The sequence below is a fragment of the Colias eurytheme genome, chromosome 1, assembly GCF_061535395.1.
Source record: "Colias eurytheme isolate Ceu_HAF_F1 chromosome 1, ilColEury1 Martin Lab GWU primary, whole genome shotgun sequence".
Lineage (NCBI taxonomy): Eukaryota > Metazoa > Arthropoda > Insecta > Lepidoptera > Pieridae > Colias > Colias eurytheme.
The window spans coordinates 10,284,835-10,304,933 of record NC_142980.1 but is presented as its reverse complement, the minus strand read 5'-3'; the positions used below and the strand labels follow the sequence as shown (position 1 = coordinate 10,304,933).

At 35.2% G+C, this 20,099-nt stretch overlaps 1 protein-coding gene across 1 annotated transcript in view; it reads right to left on the bottom strand.

The window, feature by feature from the left end:
- The window catches only part of LOC149911198 (solute carrier family 7 member 14), a 64,797-nt gene extending 56,251 nt beyond the window's left edge, over positions 1–8,546 (bottom strand). Inside the window, exons 1-2 of the mRNA XM_090106544.1 lie at positions 8,337–8,546; positions 1,287–1,440 (exon numbers count right to left, since the gene is read on the bottom strand). Of these exons, the coding sequence (XP_089962670.1) occupies positions 1,287–1,440; positions 8,337–8,546 (364 nt within the window). The remainder of the gene's footprint in view (positions 1–1,286; positions 1,441–8,336) is intronic.
- Between the last annotated feature and the right edge of the window lie 11,553 nt (positions 8,547–20,099).

The following is a 20,099-nucleotide window of genomic DNA, read 5'->3' as shown; positions in this document are numbered from 1 at the left end:
GTTTGATATTAGTTCTAATCATACGTCAATACGTGGGTGCTCAATATATTCTTTGGCCAAGAAGCTTATATCTAATACACTACAGATTTCAGTATGAACATTAACTTGTAACAAGAAAATATGACGTTGAATGACGCCTGTATGTTTTTTTATCCCTTTCACACCTAGGTAGTTAGTTAGGTAGGTAGTTAGATAGTTGAAAATAGCCGCAAGTTAATATAGTATGTTTACCTATAAGCTGTAATAAAGCCTAATATAGCTGTGTTTACCTATAAGTGTTTTTTTACATTGATCATATAAAATTGTATTTTAACTTTGATGTTTTATCTGTGATGTAAAGAAACGTTGGTAAATCAAATAAATAAATAAATAAATAAATAAATAGTATCAATTTATATTCATCTAGTTTTTTCAGGAAATCAATACTTTTCCAATATTTTTTAAAACAATTCATGTATAGGTATTAGGTAACCTTGAGCTACTATCCAGCTCTTAACTCCAACGAAATTACTTAATGATTCTTAGTAATTGAAAACGGAACAAAAAGAAACGTGTCGGTATTTCTGACTCAATGCCTCCATTGTTTTTTAAGTACGTTTCAGCAAGACGTAGTCAGAATTACTCTTATTTACGTGAAGACATCTTGACACCGTCTTTTCTTTTGCCTTAAAAGTCCCGATATTGTTATATCAATAATTTCTCTTTGCTAAAGTAATTCTTTGTAGTAACTGTTATATTATATGAGTAAATTCTCGAATTACAATTATTATTTATACTAATTTTAGTTCATAAGTACCTACTTTATTGATGGAAATATTAACCTTTACCACAGTAATATTGTAATATTGCCTTCAAAAAAAGGGCATACACATTTCATAAGGCCGGCAACACATTCGCGGTGCCCCTGACAACGCGAATGCCTATGGGCGGCGGGCATCACTTTCCATATTCAGGTGACCCGCCTGCTCGTTTGCCCGCTTAAGTATAAAAAAAAAAAATACTGTGCCTTTACTGCATAATTTGTTATAGTCGCGTCGTCAAATTTAATGACCGGCAAATGAAAATCTTTATAATGTTCTCTGACAGTTACAGGTTAATATCAAGTAGACGTTTAATTACAAAAATTTGGAATAGTATTTAACTAATGAACTAGTAATTTATGTCCCTATATATTTTATTAACTCTTATGGTGAACGAAAAGCATCAAAATTGTTAAAAACTTAAAACTACACGGAAAACTGCCATTCAATTTTCCGTTAATAGTTTATACAAACAATGACATTTACCAGAAAAGATGCTCGCCACTGCTGCTATGATGAAACTCAAAGCTGCTCCCGGGCCCGCAAACTTCTGCACAACCATCCCGGCCACTAAGTACATCCCCGTTCCAACGCACGAGCCGACCCCCAGCGAAGTCAGGTCCGTGGTAGTGAGGCATCTCTGCGAAACAAGAGCTCAATTTAAATTTGCCATCGCTAATACCTCCAGCGTAACTGTTTGAGTTCCGATGCGCGACGTGACTGTCGCACTTCCAGTGGACTTTTATATTTATCACTAGAAATGCATAGTTTATTAAATGTAAACCATTTGCGTCTTAGTTCATATCTCTCGCAGTGCTAGTTGAAGCATGCTTCGGCACGAATTAGGTCAGCTACGTTATGGTGCATCATCCTCGAATGCAAAATTCTATTTACGTTGGAATTTTCATACAAATACGCGTTTAAATTAATGATATGCGTGCTTTCAATTACATCGATATTAATATAATTGATTTGAATTTAACAAACAAATAGCGAACATTCTCGTATTGTGGATACAGTCGAGCGCTATATGTGTAGCCAACTCATAATTTGAATTAACCCTTTGAACCAAGTTCTCAATATTGCTCAGAGTTGTTGCATCAAAGCAAACATATAGAGTTTTACTGTGTTAGCAAGTATTAATCCAATACACTCTTGTTACAGATCTTCTATTCCCCTAATCTAGAGCTATACCGATAATTATATCTTTGAACAGCTTTAATTAAGGAATTTATAAGACACTTTGAAGGTTCATAATAATCTGTTTTATCGGTATCTATTATTAAGATAAAGATTCGAAGTGCTATAAAGGAACACATTTATAAATGTTTTTATAATAAAACGAAATGTAAGTATCACGTTCAGTATAGCTAATCCTGCTAATACCTGCTATGAACGTATTCTAGAGAACATTATAAATATTTTAGGCGCACTAATAACTAAATATTTATTTGCAGGATTAAATTGTGTCTGTGATTGTTGATTGCAAAAACAATATTACTTTATTAAGCGAAATAAATAGGTTTTGTTCACGACTGTAGTTTGCGGTTCTTTCTTTCCCGTTTTCATGATTGTCAGTCATAACAAGAATAGATGGATTTTACAGTTTTTAAATTTTGTCTCATTATTTTAAAAAGGAATGTTCTTACAAAACAAAAATGGTAGATAATCCAGCCCCCGGAGTCACAGACACAATAGAAAATCTATTGTGTCGTGGCCCGATCGGGCCGCTCGGTGGTCAAGGGTTTAAGTTGTAAATCTGAATCGGAAAATTTATCCACCGATAAAGAAGTAGGATTTAAAAATAATTAAGTTTATTGAAATCAATATTCCTACGTATCATTATTTGCACATAATTGGATTCGATGGATACTAGGTATTAGGTATTATTATCGACATACATTAAAAGCACGTGAGTCTAGGAAATCATTATAAACAGGATCAAAGGATGGTGCCGGAAGGGACTTTAGCGCAAATCCTCCAAATTAGCTGACCCTTTCATGGACTGGCCTTCCGCAATTCTTATGAAATCCCGAGGAATAATATTTACAGAGTAAATATAAAAAATCTCAATCTCGTCTCAGTAAAAGAATTTCATTATTTCCTACTGACTTATTCACTATAACGTTAACAGAATATTGATATGGAACAGATATAGATTTTAAATTGAAATAATTAACGGACATTCTGTATATACCCATTGATTTAAAAGAGAACCTCATGTAGGTATTTTAGGTAAGTTCAATAAAATGATAATTTTAGTAAGTAATAAATTTATTTCAAAACGTGATAGTTCTCTTTCATAAAACTACTACTGAATTAAAGAAATAGTTCTTTCGATGTTAATATGCAACGCTTCTATGAAACGTTCACAGACGGCTTTGTCGAAATATACATAAAGGCTAATGAAATATTCAAAATGCTATAAATTCATAAATACCAACGATGTCGATATCAAGAAAAAAAATCCGCGTTATTTTGTTAAGCATTTCATCACATTGATTAAAAAAGGCTGTGTTAATTGCCTCTATCGACGTATAAAGTTTAAAACGAACCGTTTGTACACTTTGACAACATTAAAATAATCTGAACATCACAAATGTACATTTATATTTATCCAGACTATAGCTAGACAATAGAATGCTTGCGGTTAATGTGGTTTCTAGCACAGGCGTGACCTTCACCCCGGAGTCCCGACCAGCAGATTTCATGCGTAATTTAACCGATAGGTATGATTGTTCAACAGGCCTTGAAGCGCATCCATATGAGCCTATATATACATAGTTACATCTTATGAAGTACTGATCTATTTTGGGTTACTTAATTGAAATATAAGGAAGACTTTTCCTCTTTGTGAATAGAATACTTACTAAGGGTTAAATGAGAGGAGAATTTTATCCGGTCATATAATACATTTGGGTAGTTATTAAAACGTTGATAACTATTCGTACTTCAGAATGTAAAAATATTTTTAAATACGATTTACCTACAAGAAAATGTATTAAATACATATACTTAATAGTTTAAAATACAATAGTCAAGCGTTAAAAATTCATAGAATAAAAAAATGATAATACATATTCTTATGAATTATTTATATTCCTCGAACTGTCCTTTCCACGCCTATATTATTATCACGTCCTATTACCAAGAAAATTGCTATGCAGAAAAAATTATATTCGAACAACGTCACTTAAAATATGCTTTATTATATTTTAAGATACTTTAATCAATACCATGCAATTTATCTTTGTGAAATTCCGACTCAATATCTACAATATCTATACAGGAAATATCCATATGTAATACACATGGTTACTGTTCCTGTTAACAGAACACGTCAGTCTGAAGCAAATGGATTAAAGAATGAAAAGAATTTGCAGAAGGCAGAACAAAAGCCACCTCTGTCCATAATCAGTAAACTTTCTAGAGATAAGCGTGTTTTTTATCATCGAAATAATAACATTGTAAGTATATTTACCATATCCATTAGTTAATAAATAATGATATTATTTATCCTAAGTACACAATATATAGAACGATATAAAAACACTATCACCACACATGTTACAAATTAATATACCCATACAATAAAATTGCGTTCCAAAGCTAAAAAAGCTCCTTCTTCTACGAAAATTAGTGAAAAAGAAATATTACATTATTATTAGTACCTATTATTTAAATCAATACCAAAAGTAAGAAAAACACAACTGTCACAATATTTTCCTAGTTGTAGGAATAGAACCAAAACCATCTGTCTGCGAAAGTCATTAATCACTACGCCATCTGCGTGTTTCGGATTTATGCCTAACTATAATATAAGATCAAATAAACTACAAAATTATTAACCTTAAAGCAAAGACCTCTATAAAATTTTATTCTGTATTTATAATTCAAGGAAATTAATTCACATTTCACATATAATTTAGTTTCGCTCGGAGTAAATTTAATAGGAAATTATAATAAATGGGTTATCATTTTAAGTGTGAAAACGACGTCGATTTTAGTTATTTTCGTGACATTTTACACGAGCAATGAATTCCAGAAATAGATATTATGTACGTAAATTTAATTTGTTATGCTTTTCTACGTAAATCAGAAATTAATTAATGAGTACCACAAATTTGCCGAAAATAGATTTGACAAATTTGCTAGAAACCATTTTTGTATACATAAATGGACCAAATGTAATAAAATAATTATTTATTAATATTTCTCGATGAATCACTTTTACAAAAAAATAATCATTTTGGTATATTATCTATAACGAATGTGAGTTGTATATTCTCTATAAGATTTCATCTGAAAGTAATGAAACTCCTACGAGGAATTCTATAAAAAACCTATCCCACTCTGTTTTGCCAATGTCAGATAATTATTGAACTAAACATGTTTTTCAAACGTAAGTAATCAATTCTTGAGACGACCTTCAAGCCGTTATTCAAAGGAAATCAAGATTGTTATAACCTAATCAATAAGAACAATTCAGTTCTGATATTTCATTTCCAAAGCTCACTTTCGGTGCGAATGCGAGATGCGGATGCGAGTGACAGATAAGTGGAGGCTTCTTGGCATAGCTATTAAGTTCATGGAGTCATGACATTTTCCATATTACGTTATTTTACTCGTGAACGCAATTTAACAGAGATGAAATTACTAAATAAATTTCTGGTTTAATAATTAATTAAAACTATTTACATTAGATTAATGTAGCTACAGTTGAGGATTGCTTGTGAGTTTTTAATAAAATATTTTCCCATGATAGGATCAGATATTTTAATGGCTTTTGCTTAAAAACCAACGTATTTTCCTAATTAGGTGCGAAAACGTTTCAAACTATGTCTCAAACAGAGAAGAATGTCGCCCTGCATGTTCTTTAAAAAGAAAATATTTTTACTTACTTACACCAAGAGTTTTCTACGTAAATAAGTACAGTATTTCACTATAAAGGCTTTTCCTTGATATGGTTCATAAGAAGTTTACAAGTATTTAAACCGCCACTTCAAGACTTTAACTTTTAAGCGTTTATTTTATGATTTTATAAAGGAACACAGTTTTTATACACGTTTCAAGAAAGCTAAGATGTAGAAAAGACCCCTACATAATAATATATATAATATAATAATAGTAATTTTAGTTTTTACAATCTTAGATAGGTAATTGAATAAAACATGCCCAAAAAAAAACTACCGTATTTATAATTCACTACGTTAAAATGTTTTTTACAGTACAATTGCAGAGAAAATGTAAACCAATTTACATATTTTAACATTCGAAAGAACAATACTAACGCTGTAAAGCTCTAAAGTGTTTGTGTATCGGAAATAAAAATCTACATATTATTGTATTATGGATATATTATGTATGTGCCTATTAAAATGTATAGTCTGTGGCTGTAAAAGGTTTACAATTTCTGCACGTGCCTATCCAGGATCCAGGAATTGCGGACTTACAATATTAAAACTAAATAACATGTATGCTTCACTATACAGGAAGTTCTTTTATGATTGAGTGGTGACAATTGATATGAAATATTTCTTTATTTTAACAAAAAGACGCAAAACCGCCGTTGAATTCATGTCAGAACTAAACCAAATTTAAATGGCAGGCACCGGCTTTCAAATAAAAAGTCAAAAGGTAAAAAGACAAAGAAAATATAAAATCGATTTATGAACCTGCACCCTTTTTCTGAAGTCGATTAACAAAAATAAATCGCGATAAAATCTTATTTGAATAATACAATCCTTATTCGAAATATTGTTTCATACACAATAAAAAAGAAGATATTTACTTTACACTTTAGTTATCTTCAACATTATAAATGCTTCTTCAGTAAGGTCAACCGCAGGTATGATATCTCAAACGCTTAACTCATTACGGAACATCCTGTATAGTATGAATAGTTCTGTTTATGTTATCCGGCTAGAGGCGGCTTTGAACGCGCAAGGAAAGCATCTTACTTTCTGCTAACTCTTTAAAGTTATTAAACTTTAAAAACATGAAAGGGGTAATTTAAAGTAGGTAAGTGGCACATAAAATTTGAAGTATTTTATGCTTGGATGTTATCACATGCACTAAACTTTGTTATCTTGTCTTGACATCAAGATATTATACAGGTAATTTATAAATATTTCAACATTCACAATATCGATTAAATGTTCTAAGAAACTAAATTTAATTGTAACGAAATTAAAAGAAACTAATTGTACGAATATAAAGTTCGCTTTACACAAACAGAACAAAGAAACTATTATGTAAATGACCTTTCGAGTGTTTAAACGTATTTTCCGCAATGACCGCATTTGTATGGACCGAATCTTTCAACGTTTGGGTAGCTACATTCCGCTACACTCAACGGCTTAATACTAGCAGGACAATCCGGTAATCGCGCACTATTTGTCTATAAGCTTTCGCATACGTGCTGCCACATGCATAAATAATACGTGAACCATGTCCCAATTACACAGCTTAATGCGCCGTTATTTCTAGAACGAAATTTCATAAGTGCAATTCGGGGCATTAGAATGATAATAGCGCGCTTGAAATTCACTTACACGAGCATTATGATTGGGACAATCGCCCAATAGATCTTATATAATATCTAATAATATCCCTCAAATCGAATTCAGGCGCTGTAGACAACCTTTACTTGGCTAACAAGCCCCGCTTTGAGTGATTAGAAATTTCAGATATCTTGCTATAATATATGTATTACTTTACATTTTATGTTGCAGAACTCTCATAGACAGAAAGGAGAGATTATCTGTTATGATTGGAGAGGACTCAGCAGTCAGGAATAGTTTTTTAAAACTTTATGGATCACGGGTATATTCTAACTGTTCGTAACTGGTATTTTTTTAACTGTTAGCGTTTGGCGAGCTTTTTGTAAAACTTTTACGTTTTCATGTTTTTCAAGCTCAATAAATGTAGTTCAACTACAGACTTCTGAGCGATGACGTGTTTCGTTTTCATTTCCATTTCTACGGCTATTTTCATTGATATAAATATGTCTACTTTTATTTTAAATAAATATTAGCTAAATATATGTAAATTTATGCTCGATAGTCTAGTGACGATATAGACGATCTATTCTTAATTTTTACGGTACATTGGCGGTGCACGTGGTCGCTAATCGCTAATACACTTTATGAGAACTTCGCAACATAATAGTAATTTTACTTCGAATTTATTATCCATCGCATCGGAGTACTGCGGTAATAAAATCATGGGCAAATTGCTTCTATAAAGGTATTCGTAACTTATCGATGTATCATTTTCTAGCAGATTTGTTTTTCTGTAGTTTTGTGTAAATATACAGAAAAATCGTAAAATCTTGATAGCCTTGTTCTTGGAAAATATATTTAAATCTATAGTTAGTTTAGTTAGCTAGCATACATCGAACGCACGTAATTTAAAGTTGATAATATTGAAGATATTTCAAGCTATTGAAAGGGATTTAAACCCGAATGCAATAATAATCTCTATGAAAGGCGCTCTAGACATAGATCAATATAATATAAATAAACATAAGCATACCGACAGCCGCTGCTTCCCCGGCCCCGGCAGCTCCTGGCCCTCGATGTCCTTCGGGTTGCGAGTCCGGATCAGCTTAGTGAAGATGTTGTGTCCATCACGGCGGACGGTGCCCCAGTCCACCGCCCTCAGGCGGTGTAATGCGCTGTAAAGAATATACCATATTATAGTTTCATCATCATCATCCCTTTTGTTCCCACTGCAGCAGGACATTATATAGTATACGACCGAGTAATTTACTAGCAGCTTCACTTATATTAGGTTGGCTAGAGATAAGAAAAGTTAGTTACCAGATAATAAATAAAGTTTAAAAAAAAACTCGCTTTATTAAGAACCCATTTAATTATTTTATAATCACCGATAATTGATAAGTGTGCGAAGTCGAAGTTAGACAGTAGATTAAAATGGGTCAAAATCGAGTCTTACACGTAAGACTCGATCGTTTATATACAAAAATACACATTATGATTTGAACATAGACATAACATACAAGTAAAAGCTTGGTTAAAACCATGTATGTTATTTGAAAGCTTTCTAATAGTAGAGCATGTCTTAAAATCGATCGAAAAGTTTTTGAGTTAAGTCATAAACACACAAATATCAACTCAAACTCAATGACTGTTGAAAATAAGAGGAGTTACCATCAAATATCACTCAGCTCCTTGAAAGTTATTTGTTATTGCTATTGTTTCTCTCGATCGATTTTAGATCTACTATGTATTGTTCAATACTATATTGATAAGTTTAAAATGTTTATAAACAATTATTTACAAATAACTTAATTAACAATTAGTATCCTGCGTCTTTTTGTTCTTAAAAAAAAATTCTTATCTTATTCCTTTATATAGTATAATTTCAACGATATACACATGCACTGATATACAGTATGATTACGAAAGCTTATAATAATTTATACCTTCATGTAGAAAACAAAGAGATGAATAAAAAGCAGTTTTATAATGATATAAAATTACCGTGTTGTAATAATTTTCCAACAGCAACGTAGGTTATAATTTACCTATGAAAAAAAAAACAATCTAGAAGGACAAAGCCCAGTAATTACTCGTGAAGAAAATCGATTTGTAAAGTTGATGTAAAAGCATCCGACCCCCCCCCCCCCTCGTCTAAAGGACACATAATAAAATTTGAATCGGAATCGAAAGGAAAGGAACGAAGCGCATCGGAAGCGCTATTGGTGCGCATTGAGTGCGCTATTCAAGTTTTTGATTTTGCTCTGACAAGATGTCGTCCTCTGACGATGAAGATATGCTAGCCCTGCGCGGCGCAACCGTGGCGACTGGCGTGCAGCTGTCTCGACGCCTTTCCAAAGTTCTTTCATACAAAATGTAGAAGAAGGACGTGGTGCAAAACAGATTGAATGAGGTGTGCTAATGGCACGCGCCGCTTGTGTTTGACCCGCGCCTAACCTATATGTCGTAGAGTCTGTAAATTGAAGATATCGAATACCGAAATACCAAATCATCTCTTACTTTCACATATTATTTTTTATATACTATTCTTTTCAGCGATGTTTGTGCGACCAGACTTGCAGGAGTCTGTGACTTTTAGAAGTCTTATAAATGTGATTCAAAAATTAAAAGTGTCGCAAGCGACTTTATATTTAAAAGAAACCTGTTTAATGTAGAAAAGTATTTCTCTCTGGCTGTGGCGTAAAACTTGTATATCGTTAATATAGGTTATTCTTGTTATTACTTTAATACCAATATTGATATAGAATTAATATCCATTAAATAAATTAAACACGAATTGGATTTGTTAAACTTATTCACTTGATAAATTAACAAATAGTTATTTTCGTACTCGTCAATATAATTTACTTTGGTGAACCATTAATGTTTATTGTATCAATTCATTTGGATCTGAGTGACGTTTATAATAATTAATTAATAATATGGTCAATTTGCTTTATTCGATTACAGAAATTATCGTTTCATATGCGTTATACATGCGGCGCAGTGCTTAGGTTTTTTTCTGCATAGAATTATATCAGTAAAAGTTTGGCCGTGACAGCGAAGGTATATAGTAGGTAATATAGGTAAACTACATTGATTATTTATTAACTCATACTTACACATACAAATTACCTAGCAAAAATGAACTAGGTATAGGTACTTACATACTAGGTATACTTTATACACTTAAATGCAAAATACTTTCAGTACACGACCACCGAATTTGTATTCGCACATCCGATTTCGCGTGTTAGCTCGCAAAACAGTATTTAAATTTCGTTGATTTTCACCTGAAATACAATTTTAATTCAGGATGTTGGATATCGAGAAGTTTTAATTAACTTGTCCATCACTTTTATATGTAGTTCAATTAACGTGATGGCTCAGAAGCTATAGGTCAAGTTGGAGTGTATATGTATAATATCCGCTAAGATGATTGAGATCTCACCTGTACACGTGTGGCAATATACATATTGCTGTATATATTTGCTTTCCACGTATTTGCTTCGAGGAAAATCTTTTTAAGATAATACCTAGCAGTCTTCTTATCTTTGTATAAAATGATATTATATCATTTAGCATATGTATCGCATCTTTTAAATAAATAATAGAATGATGTTGATACAAATTGTACACTCAAGATCTAACAAATTACGTATCAATTACTTTTAAAACGCAGAAGGCGTAGATAAATAAATCAACTCGTTTCAATAAAGAACAAAACAGATAAGGCAATATATCCACTGAACCGATAAATGTAGAAAACTAAACCCGTTTGAATACCATATTTTTCTCTCAATCTAATGTTCCCACAATTTCTTGAATAAAAACAAAAAGTTTAATTTCTTCACTAACAACGTACCTCGTCTAGCTAATAATTTAATATTTCACAATGTTGTTGTATAACTAAGAACAATGTTTCAACTCTACTACATGAGGCATTTATACATATATAATTAAATTCCTTCAAATACCTGCTCATTCTTTTTTTGTTCCGTAATTGATTTGTGGAATAAGTTATTGTTTTCTTTTTATTAATATTAAAATGAAAACCATCAATACAAAGAGCTTTATCCGGCGATACATTTTTATAAAGCTGCGTTCATCCCGAATAATATACTTTTGTCTCTATTGTACCTCCCACGTTGGAAAGTGCTATTAGTCTGATAATCCCTTCAATTCTCAATTCATGTTACAAGGTAGTCATAAGCGATGATAGCTTTCATCTGAATGATCTTCAATGGGAGTTTAGTGCTTTGACAATTTGCACATATCGACTTGATGCGAGCCAATACGATTCTCATTCCATGAAAGCGTTAGTTAGCTTTGTACACATAAAATTGTAGCCGTCGTATATCTCTCTATTATCCTATATAATGGACAAAGGCTATAAGCCTAAGAGGACTAGACTAAGAGAGCTGACAGGGTGTGAAAAAGCTTTTAGATAAAATATACGTGGAAAACAAATCCCACTCGCACCGGCACCAATTAGTCGAAGTTAGGTGACATTAAGAAGAATTGACGCAAAGGTCAGATGTGCATTGTGCAGGATACGTGGAGGTAGACGGAAAATAACGGTTTGAGACTAAACGAATAAGACTTATCTGGAAAACTACTCCAATCCGACCTTCTGAAGCTTTCTCGTTGTCCATTCGTATGTTTTTTCAGAACCTTTTTGTAAATATATCTTATGACCTGAACTTTTACATCCGTAGAATAAATGAAATGTAATTTTACTATGATGATATCTGACTTTATTTATAAATGATAGTTTAAGGGGATTACTATGGTCAAAACCGAAAAACACCTTATACATATTGAATTTTGTTGAGGAAACTGTTGGTACGATTGTGTTAAAAAAAATATATGTGATACTCAAGGATATAATTAACAAAGTGTATTGTTTACTTTTCATTTTAGAACGGCCTAAACATAAAAAAAATACATACAAATCAACCCCTTTTTGAACATAAAACGCATTTTGTTAGGAAAACGGCTACATATTTATACATGAAATTTATACCAAAAAATATGTTATGATATTTGTAACAATTTGTATTGATTGTTTTTTCAATTTTCATTATTATCGTTAAATTATCAAGAAAAAACTCGAATTTATAATAAAACCCACATAAAACCTCACCTCTATTGCATATTTTCGACGAAATTTGACGGTGTCAGTTCGACTCGGACGGGGGACTGTACGTGCGGTTTTTTTTGCAAAATAACGCTAAAATTCACCGAATTGAATGTGTTGTTAAATTAAACCAGATTGTAATAGGAATTTACATGAGCAGTCCATGAAATGAAAGTTAAAAATAGGTATGTAAAGATATAAAAATCTGTTTGTAAATTAGTTTTGTTTTTGAAAGGCGTCATTGAATAACATACAGTGTTGATAATTTTTGACAGTAAAATATTATCAGAAAACACATACCTATAAAACAGTAACCAGACTTTCCCTGTGTCTTGAATATTTTTTAAAAAAGATTAATTGCTGTTCTATCGTATATTTTAAGGGTCCAAAACAATCCAAAGCCGGGAGATACTGACAAAATTTTGGGTCATTTGTAACAGGATGGCGGTTCTACAGTGGTCTTAGTACGCAATGACAAAAAGAAAAATCATGGTCAGAACAGTGGTACCGGCAGACTAGTCGCGTGGGCGTTAGTCGAACTCGTCGGATAAATTACGGAAGGCAAACGATTTGTAACACAAAAATTTTAGGATTTACCGATAGCCCATAAAAAAGAAGTAGGCGGTAGTGTCATGCCATACTTTTCCGGTGTAATTTACAGCCCACAATACCGACGTGAATGCGTTGATTTAAAAAAAATCAACCATTTGTACCAGGCTAATTTTTGCACAGGTAATCATCGTCCAGTAGCCATGTACGAAAATCGCCATGCCATACTTTTCAAACAGTTCCAAATGGCCGCCATACATCCGAAAATCAGCTTTTTTTTTATATTGTACAAAATCATTTAATTTTATATTATTGTATAAAATCGTAGGAAAGTCAAAACTGACATACCTAAACGTATAGCAACATTTTTAGCCGACGCCATTATAGGACGAAATTCTCAATTCAACTGAATTTTTTGTTGGTTCCGTTACCTCCGCACTTTTAACTGGGTGAACCGATGATTTCTTCTACACTAATATTATAAAGAGGAAAACTTTGTTTGTTTGTTTGATTGTAATGAATAGGCTCATAAACTACAGGACCGATTTTAAAAATTGTTTCACCATTCAAAAGCTACATTATCCACGAGTAATATAGGATAGGTTTTATCCCGGATTTTCCACGAGAACGGGAACTATGCGAGTTTTTCTTTGAAACCGCGGGCGGGGCCGCCGGCGGAAAGCTAGTGATTCATAAAAATATAAATTATATAACAATAATTCCTTTGCAGTGACTCTCCGAGGAAAAAAGAAATAGATTCGTGTTACAAATTTTAAAATCATACATAGAACATTTCCATCGACAAGGTTTTCTGGTATTTACAATCTACCGCCTTATAATTTATAATCTACAACTTAACCTCCCCTCCAGTTGGTTAGTTGTCAGTCGATCGCTTACATTTTTTGAAGAGACGATCAGCGAGCCAATTGATCTTAAACAGCCGACCAGTGCGGTCTATAAGTGCCATAGCCGTGCCTTGTGATTTATGTAAGATTTAAGAAAACTATCAAGTGAATGTACCAAGTGAAGGAATAATAAAATATGAATTGTGACGAAGGCGTTTTTATGCTACAACCCAACATTCAAATTAGGATTTAAAAAATTAACCCCGAACTAACTACAAAATACATAACAAGTCGAAAAAAACGTGATTTCTTGTCCGTTCCCCTATTTTTTTCGGTGTGTGTAGGTTGCATGCATATATTCCTACTAGGTATGAAGAGATATACAGAGAACGCTAAATACATTTGCCTGGTCAACATTACCATGGGGTACATTGTTGTTACCATGGGGTACAACATTTGGGGTACATTGTTGCTCGCGTCCGTAGGCTTTGACTCTAGATTCCCTACACGTGTACCCTGGGTAGTGCCAAATGAGCAACCAACTGGTGGGAGACTTCGGTCGTGGCTCGCAACCACCCACCGGATAGAGACGTGCCGCCAAGCGGTTTCGTGTTCCGGCATGAGTTCCGGTGTAGCCATCTCGGGGGTTGGGTCTGGTTAGTTGTTTAGTGAGTTACGGTTCTATGAAGCGGCGTTATTGGTGTGCCGGGTGCCTAGCTTTGGAGGGTAGCGGGATCCGTAGCACGGTTGACCGCTGGCCGACCGTTAGTTGTAGGGGGCCCAAGTAATAGGAGAGCCACCTGTGAAAGGCTGCCCCGCCGCTTTCGAAAAATCCCAGTTTTGCTCCATCGTGCCGGTTGGCGACCGGACGGGAGGACCCGATGGCGATAACTGGGGGGGTACGGGCGTCCCCGCAGTCTCCATGCTAGCCCCCCATCAGCACACCTTTAATGTTTGCTTCGACTAACCTACTCACTAAACCTCGATCAACTTCCAATTTCCCTGTCTATTCACTCCACATTTTAAAAAGAAATGAAAAGTTCAAAAAGGAAAAGAAAGTTTCTACAGCGGTTGCACTTCCTCCCCTTTAAAGTGCACCATACTAACATTCGTGGTTTGCACTCAAATCTCGACCCTGTCCACCACCACCTGGAGACAGAAAAGCCGCATTTACTTTTTCTTACCGAAACCCAGATTAAACCACCTTCTGACACGGCATACCTTGATTATCCAGGGTATGTCCTGGAACATAATTTTCATCCAAAAGCCGGTGTCTGTGCTTATATATCCGACAAGATCTGCTATAAACGTCTTCGTCATTTCGACAATCCTGATTTCTCCGTTCTTTGGCTTCTTGCCGACATCGGTGTTGATAAGATAGTATATGCCATTGTTTATCGCTCCCATACTTCAGACCAGGGCATCACCAAATTCTTCCAATATCTCAGTGTAGCCGCTGACTCCGTTCAAAAGAAATTTCCATCTGCTCAACTTGTTCTTTTAGGGGATTTTAATGCCTGTCATCAAGACTGGCTGTTTCCCTTTAAGAAAACCGACCATGCTGGCAGAGATGCCTACAATCTGGCTTTATCCCTTAATCTCACACAACTCGTCAAAGAGGCAACTCGGATTCCTGACGTTGAGGGTCATACGGCTAATTGTTTGGATCTCTTGCTAACCACAGATCCTGGTAGGTATTCGACCAGTGTTTCATCACCCTTAGGTACCTCAGACCACTGCCTTGTTAAAGCTGTTTCTGTATATTCCCCACCGGAACCTAGCACTGTGCAAACTAGGCGTATTTGGCGTTACTCTCAAGCCGATTGGGATGAGATGCGCCATTTTTTCTCATCTTACCCTTGGCGGAGAGTATGTTTTTCTTCAAACGACCCGTCGATCTGTGCTAGTGCTATTGAAGATGTTGTCCGGCAGGCTATGGAATACTTCATTCCATTTAAAGACGTATCCACCGGTGGTAGAGAACGGCCATGGTATAATACCGAATGTGGACGAGCTGAACATCGGAAACACGAAGCATATCGAATCTGGGCCGATGCTAGAGCACGTAAAGACCCTGACATCACAAGCAAAAAGAGAGAATTCAACAAAGCTGCTAAATCCTTCAAAAGAACGCTTAAAAGATCTCGCGTTGATCGGATCAGGCAAATTGGGGACAAGCTTATTTCTTACCCTTCTGGGTCCAAAGCTTTTTGGTCCCTTGCAAAAGCAGTTGAAGCTAATTTCTGTAAGGCGTCTCTACCACCATTGCAGAAACCTGACGGTGCACTTGCTCATACTGCAAAGGAAAAAGCGGATCTCTTTGCAAATCTCTTCGCTAATAATTCCCGTCTGGACCCTAGTAATAAGCTACCACCTTCTCTACCTCACTGCGGTCAAAATATGCCTGAATTTCGCATCACTCAGAGAGAAGTTCTTAAAGCTCTCCAAAGTCTAGACGTGAATAAAGCAAGTGGACCTGACGGTATCCCTGCTGTGGTACTAAAAAGTTGTGCTCCTGAACTTTCACCGATATTAACACGGCTGTATCGTCTCTCATATGACACTGGTAAAGTTCCCAAGACCTGGAAAATAGCCAATGTCCAGCCAATACCCAAAAAAGGAAGCCGCAGCGACCCAGGTAACTACCGGCCTATCTCAATCACCTCCATTATCTGTAAAGTTATGGAGCGTATCTTAAACAACCGGCTTCTGAGGTATCTAGAAGGTAACGATCTCCTCAGCGATCATCAATACGGATTTCGACGTAAAAGGTCTACTGGGGACCTTCTGGTTCACCTCACTCATATGTTCGGTTCTGCTATCGAGAAGCTCGGGGAGGCAGTAGCCGTATCCCTCGACATTTCAAAGGCATTTGACAGAGTCTGGCATAGTGGTCTTATCAACAAACTTCCAGCATATGGGATCTGCCCTAGCCTGTGCAACTGGATCTCTGATTTCTTGTGTGAACGTTTACTTCGAGTGGTGATCGATGGTTGTGCGTCCGATCTACTACCCATTAACGCCGGAGTTCCTCAAGGATCAGTACTATCTGCTACTTTATTTCTGCTTCATATAGATGATTTGTTAGGTCCAAATATTTACAGTTATGCCGATGACAGCACAGTTATTGACAGTTACGCATCCGAGGCGCAGACGGTCAATGTTTTGGCGGCCCAAAGAAAGGCTTTAGTTGAGCGATTGAACACTACTTTAAAATCGGTTTCCGAATGGGGCGATGCCAACTTAGTCAGGTTTAACTCCTCGAAAACGCAGGCTTGCCTTTTTACAGCTAAACGTACCGACTTCAGTTTAACACCTACTTTCCAGGATGTGTCCTTAGAGTTGTCCAATGAACTGGAGCTTTTAGGCCTAACGCTCTCCTCCAACCTCAACTTCAAGACCTTCATTGAGTCCAAGGTGCAGGTTGCCGCTAAGAAGCTTGGAATACTCTCCAAAGTGGCAGAATTCTTCACACCGGAACAGCTCCTAAACCTTTATAAAGCTCAAGTTCGGTCAGGTGTGGAGTACTGTTCCCACCTTTGGGCTGGTGCAGCAAAATACCAACTTAGCGCCTTGGATTCAATTGAAAAACGAGCGATTAGGCTAATCGGGAATGAAGCCCTTACCACCTCGAAACTGTATAGCTTAGAACATCGTCGAAAAGTGGCTAGTTTGGCAGTGTTCTACAGGATTTACCACGGTGAATGTGCTGAAGAACTGCACAACCTGATACCCGCTTCTCCCTTTTATCTCCGGGGGACTCGACGCCGTGCTGGTCTCCACCCCTATGTCATCGACATTCCACCCATACGCACTAAGCGTTATGCTTCATCCTTTCTCATGCGTACCAGCAAGGAATGGAACAATCTTCCGGCGTCCGTGTTTCCCGGTAATTATAATCTGGACTTGTTCAAAAAAAAAGTGAATAGGCATTTATTAGGTCAGCATGCTCCATCCTAGACCTCGCTTGTCGCTTTCCATCAGGCGAAGCGATGGTCAAATGCCAGCCTAATCTCAAATTAAAAAAAAAAAAAAAAAAAAAAAAAACCATTCGATACACCATGACATGGTAGAGGCCGTTCTATAGAATTACGTCAAATAATGTACTCCATCTTTTATATCTCTGTAGGTGAGATGTTCTCCACCCTAGCCATCATCAGGTCTCCAGAATATAGTAGAGTCCGTGTTGAATAAAATTAATTTCTAAATCGGTGTTTTCTTAACTGTTCCCCACTCTAGAACTTATAATTACTTGCTTAGTCATCTTAAGGTCTCCAGAATGGGTCATGTAGTAGAGACTTTGCTTATAACGGTTAATGTTGAAAGATGAGTCTTTCTACATTACATTTACAACATACATAGTACACAATATTTACTATTCATAAATGTAATATGTTAGATACTGCCTCTCAGAGAAAACATAAATTAGGTAGAAACCACTAACACATTACGATACAACAATGATGTATATTATAGAGGGCGGTTAAAAAAACAAATTCAAATATAGTGACAGAATCATTAAGGGCGTTGAACCATGTAATTGCCTTAATTAAAATTCAATTCAAGTAGGTGCCTAGGTACTTTAGTATTGCTATGTCTTTTGCATTTCCATTCCTTCATTAAGCTTTTAAGAATAGAGTATATGGTAATGTTAGAATTTTATCTATTGCAGAAAAAATGTTGTGTGGTTTTATGAAACCACGGTAAAAGTGAAACTGTTCGAACGGTTCCGAACACTGCTTTGTGTAGCGCATGTCGCGTGACGGTCGGCTGCCGAGTAGGTATACCTACTCTACACAGACCAAAAAGTTTGAGACGATGTAATAAAAGTTTCACTTTAATAAAAATATACAAATATTGTAGAAATCCTATAGTTGGAACACAATATCATTTGAAATCTTTAACATACGTTGACAGGGCTGTTTTAGCAAAATCAGGGCAAATGTCGCCAAATCCTATTATATAACCATTTTAATGGTCAGCTCTGCCAATTTCCATTACTGGGAAATACTAAATCTGTGTTTTATTCATAACATTTAACACAGTATAGTGACAAGATTTATACGTTTCTTGATTGACGCGACGATTGTTTGCAGGAAATTTAGGTGTCATAATTTAATTGAGAAATTGCTAATTTTTATTTTGCTTAGGATTATTTATTACGAATAAAAGTTTAATGCGGTCACCCTTAGCCACACTGACGCCCTTGTCGCATGTCCATGACAATGCACTAAAATAGCCTTGTCGTTGCTTGCTGACACGCCCGTCGAATAAAGTCGTTTGTTGTTTTAGGTTCCAACTACTTGTTTCTCAAGTGGGACTTGGGGCGGATATATTTCATTTGCTTCAGACATCGATTGTCTCACTTTCCGAATCAATATTAATTCTTTTAATTCCCTTTGTATGAAATATAATATGCCTTCGCATTAACGAATAGAGCGGAGGGCCTTTTCGATTAACATTATTCTGTCATTTATTATTCTATTTGCACATCGGTGTGTATCCATACACACTACCCTAAAATAGCTTTTCATCGTTATAGAGGCATAAGTGACGTGAGGGTCAGGCTCGATACCTAATGACCTGTCCGTTTGCTTACTTTGCCATTTTATAATGACAATACAAACTAGATAATTCAATGTCGATCCACCTGGCACTATCGCATTATACCAGAATATACTATTAGTATTTGCAACAAAGCAGTGTAATAACATTAAGACAACATGTAGGTCACGCGTCCACGTAATTATTATAACATCGATAATTCTAATTGTTATTCATTTACCGGATGACATTATTACGCTTCAATGATTAAGGGCACACGCTTGTTTAATAAGGGTTAAACGGCAAAAACAAGCTTCTAAATAATTCATGTTTAACTAATGTAAATGATGTTACATGTAGTCACATTATTGAATCCGACGTGTAAGGAAAAGGAAGGACATATTATTTAAATTTGCGTTTGCTCAAAGTTATATGTATGTATTTAAAAAATATTCTATAACTAGGTATATAGTCTGTCTTTGAGTCTCGTACTCCTCATATTTTAAGTACAAAAATAGACTTGTGTAATCGAATAGGTACCCCGCTTTCAATTAGTGAAAATACATTTTTGAATCCATTCCGTGTTTCTGTAACAAGCGTAACAGCGCCTTTTTTCATTTATTACGGACCTACTCTTAGCGCTCTAAATAATCATGTTGTTTATATCAGGACACGGATAACAGTATGTGGTTATAAAACAATCTTAATTACTTACAAT